Below are 3,884 nucleotides of genomic sequence, written 5' to 3' on the forward strand. Positions count from 1 at the left end.
CTGGAAGGGTTGCTGAATGGAACATCGAGCTGTAGGCATTTCAGCTAGAATTCAGTACGACCAGAGTCATCAAGGGAGCCGCGTTAGCAGATTTCGTGGCAGAATGGGTAGAAGCGCCGGGTCTCGAGGCAGGTGAAGACCGGTCACTTTCCCTGGGAAGTGAAGCACTGGATGGCTGGGTCATGTACTTTGATGGGGCGTTCTCCCAACACGGTGCGGGAGCTGGTGCAGTGCTCGTATCTCCTACCCAGGACAAACTCTACTACGCCGTGCAACTTTGCTTCCAGCATGGAGAAAAGGTCTCCAACAACATAGCGGAGTACGAAGGCCTAATAGCAGGCTTGAAGGCCGCAGCTACCTTAGGGGTGAAGCGCCTCATCATCAAGGGCGATTCGCAGCTCCTCGTCAAATTCTCCAACAAGATATATTAGCCAAAGGACAAGCACATGGAGGCCTACCTCGCTGAGGTCCGCAAGATGGAGAAACAGTTCTGGGGACTCAAGTTGCAGCATATGCCTCGCAGCACCAATCAGGAGGCCGATGACATTGCTAAGAGGGCATCTAGGCGGCTGCCTCAGGGGCCCGGCGTCTTTGAGGAGTGGCTATTCAAACCCTCGGCGGTGCCGTCGCTGTCTAGCACGGCACAACCAAGGGAGGAGCTCCCTCAGCCGCCTGCCTTGGGAGCTCCGGTCTGTGGCCCGGCATCAGGGGCATGCCTGCTCCAGGCGTTGGAGCCTCAGGAGGGATGTTGGATCCCAGAGCTCAAGGACTACCTGATGCAAGGGATTCTGCCGGAGAACAAGGAGGAGGCGGAGCGTGTGGCACAGCAGGCCACGACTTATTGCATCCAGGATGGCGAGCTCTACAGGAAGCGACCAAATGACATGTCCCTACGTTGCATTTCCAGGGAGCAAGGAAAGGAACTGCTGGTGGACATACACAGCGGAGACTGCGGGCACCACTCGTCATCACGAACCCTCATCGGCAAGGTGTTCCACAACGGGTTCTACTGGCCCACAGCACTCAGCGACGCCGTTGAGCTGGTGAAGGCTTGCGAGGCCTGCCAGTTTCACGCTAAACAGATCCATCAGCCTGCGGGGGGTCTGCAGACCATACCCCTCTCCTGGCCGTTCGCAGTTTGGGGGTTGGACATTCTGGGCCCGTTCCCTCGGGCGCCAGGGGCTATCGCTACCTCTAAGTCGCCATGGACAAGTTCACCAAGTGGGCCGAGGTGGAAGCTGTCCGCCCAATCCCGGCAGGCTCGGCAGTCAAGTTCATCAAGGGCCTCGTGAGCCGGTTTGGGGTGCCTAACCGCATCATCACTGACAACGGTTCACAATTCACCAGTAATCTCTTCAAAACATACGGTGCTAACCTTGGAACGCAGATATGCTACGCTTTGGTAGCACACCCCCGGAGAAATGGCCAGGCTGAACAAGCCAACACGGAGGTCCTGAGGGGCCTCAAGGCCAGGACCTTCAAGAAGAAGCTGGAGGCCTGTGGCAGGGGCTGGCACGACGAGCTCCAGTCCGTGCTATGGTCAATCCGCACGACAGCGACCAAGACGACTGGCGAGACCCCGTTCTTCCTCGTCTACGGAGCGGAGGCTGTTCTCCCTCACGAGGTCAGAGGTCGCTTCGCACGGGTCCTGGCATTCGACGAGGCTCAGCAGGATGCCATGCGGGGTACGAATCTCATGCTGGGGGAGGAACGCCGTCGAGAATCCGCACTGCGAGCGGCAAGGTATCAACATGCGCTACGACGATACCACAGCCGCAACATCCACCCCAGGACCCTTGAGGTAGGGGATCTCGTGCTCAGAAGGGTTCTCTCTAGGGAGGGGCTGCACAAGCTCTCTCCCATGTGGGAGGGCCCGTTCAAGGTTGTTCATGTTTCCAGGCCTGGCTCCGCGCGCTTGGAGACTCCGGAGGGAGTACCCAGCCAGAACCCATGGAACATTCAACATCTCCGGAGGTTCTACCCCTGAGTGAAGCCGCTGCGTTTTGGAAAAGCCCCGGTGCCTGTGAAGCCACTGCGTTTTGGAAAAGGCCCAGTGCCTGTGAAGAAGGCGAATGCCTGTGAAGCCGCTGCGTTTTGGAAAAGGCCCGGTGCCTATGAAGAAGGCGAATGCCTCTGAAGCCACTGCGTTTTGGAAAAGGCCCGGTGCCTGTGAAGAAGGCGAATGCCTCTGAAGCCGCTGCATTTTGGAAAAGGCCCGGTGCCTGTGAAGCAGGCGAATGCCTGTGACACCGCTGCGTTTTGGAAAAGGCCCGGTGCCTGTGAAGAAGGCGAATGCCTATGAAGCCGCTGCATTTTGGAAAAGGCCCGGTGCCTGTGAAGCAGGTGAATGCCTGTGACGCCGCTGCGTTTTGGAAAAGGCCCGGTGCCTGTGAAGAAGGCGAATGCCTATGAAGATGCCGCATTTCAAGAAAGGCCCGGTGCTTGTGAAGAAGGCCAACGCCTGTGAAGCTCGCCGCCCGTGACACTCTCACGTAATAATGAGTGGGGCTGTACATGCTGGTGAGAAGACGTCGAAGACTAGAATAGGCACCGGACGCGGCTTTCCCATTTGCTTTCTGCAGTTGGCTTGTTTATTCCCGTTTGAAGTTTTTATTGGAGTTGCTGACGTTCCTGGCTTGTGGCTCTTTGTCTTTCTTGCTCGCTCACCTTGTTTTCTCTCGCGAAGTCTCGCAAGGGAGGATCGCGGGCGCCCTCGCGAGTGTTTTTTGCCCTGATCGTTTGGAGCTTTCCTATCCGAGTCGTCTGCGGGAGCAACCCTCCCTGTTCGTGCCCCACGGGCATCGCGCCTCGAGCGCAGGACCTGGGCTGATCGCCCCCACAGCTAAGACCATAAGTTACCCCTCCTACTGATCCTTGCAGGGCACGAAGCGCATGAGGAGGCCACGGCCTTGGGAGGCGAGGACTGCGCCAAGCCCCACCGAGCTAAAATAGTTCCTGCACATGGGAGCGCGGCGCGAGAACACGACGCAGGAATAGCGGAAATGGCGCGATGGTTAAACAGCAATAGTTCTAATACGCCCCCGCGGGGCCCTATATTACTTACTATTTTTGCGCAGGATAAGAAAGAAAACAAAATGGGCACGATACGTCCTACGCCAACCCACAGCGAAGGCTCGAGCTGCTCCTGGGACTCAGGCGGATCCCTCCTCTTGCTTCACCGGGGCGCGACGGCGGGCTGACCCGCTACCTTCACCCAAGCGGGCGCGACGGCGAGGAGGCTGGTCGCGGCCACCGCTGGAGGAGCTGCTGCCTGAGAGGGGGTTGCTGAAGCTCGGCAAACCCCGAGCACCACCGCCTGTACGCCAGTCGCCATCTTCATCCTGGTCAGAGCCAGGGCTAGGCAGGCGGCCGCGGTCGTCGTCTTCAGGGCAATACCTGGCATGGCGACCATCTTCCCCGAACACCCTCACATAGAGGGTGGAGTCGCCATCAAACTTGAAGTACAGGGTGCACCACCGGCTCAGGCCACGCACGCGGGCAAATGTTTGCCATCCGCGTGTCAGAGCCCCGTTCCCAGAAACGGAGACCTCCAGCGACGCCCAGGAGGCCCTGCTGCAGCATCCGTCTGCCTGGAGCGAGAAGCTGCACCGGGCGCTGGCCGGCAGTTCATCTACGAAGAAACGGGGGAGCTGGAGTCTGGTGCTGGATGGGTCTGCCGACTACACGACGAACTCCGGCAGCACCTCCGCAGAGCGAAAGCGTGGCCTAGGGGGCGCACACCCACGGCGTGCCCCCCGTCGGCAACCTGGCACTCACCACCGCCCCGGGAACCGCCTCCATGGCCACGGGAGGCCACCACGGGGACCGTGGTATACTTGCAAGGGCAGCCTCGGCCGCGCTTGGCCAGGAGGGAGTCAGGCCCA

General features: G+C 59.5%; 1 protein-coding gene across 1 annotated transcript; it reads left to right on the forward strand.

Moving 5' to 3' along the window:
* Positions 1-476: 476 nt before the first annotated feature.
* Positions 477-2,896, forward strand: LOC147959717 (uncharacterized). The gene is made up of 2 exons (XM_087532864.1): positions 477-886; positions 2,881-2,896. Exons 1-2 carry the CDS (start codon positions 477-479, stop codon positions 2,894-2,896), a joined length of 426 nt encoding a protein of 141 aa, XP_087388990.1.
* The last annotated feature ends 988 nt before the right edge of the window (positions 2,897-3,884 follow it).

The sequence above is a fragment of the Triticum urartu genome, chromosome 7A (assembly GCF_056163025.1).
Source record: "Triticum urartu cultivar PI428250 chromosome 7A, HENAU_Tu73, whole genome shotgun sequence".
NCBI classification, from domain to species: domain Eukaryota; kingdom Viridiplantae; phylum Streptophyta; class Magnoliopsida; order Poales; family Poaceae; genus Triticum; species Triticum urartu.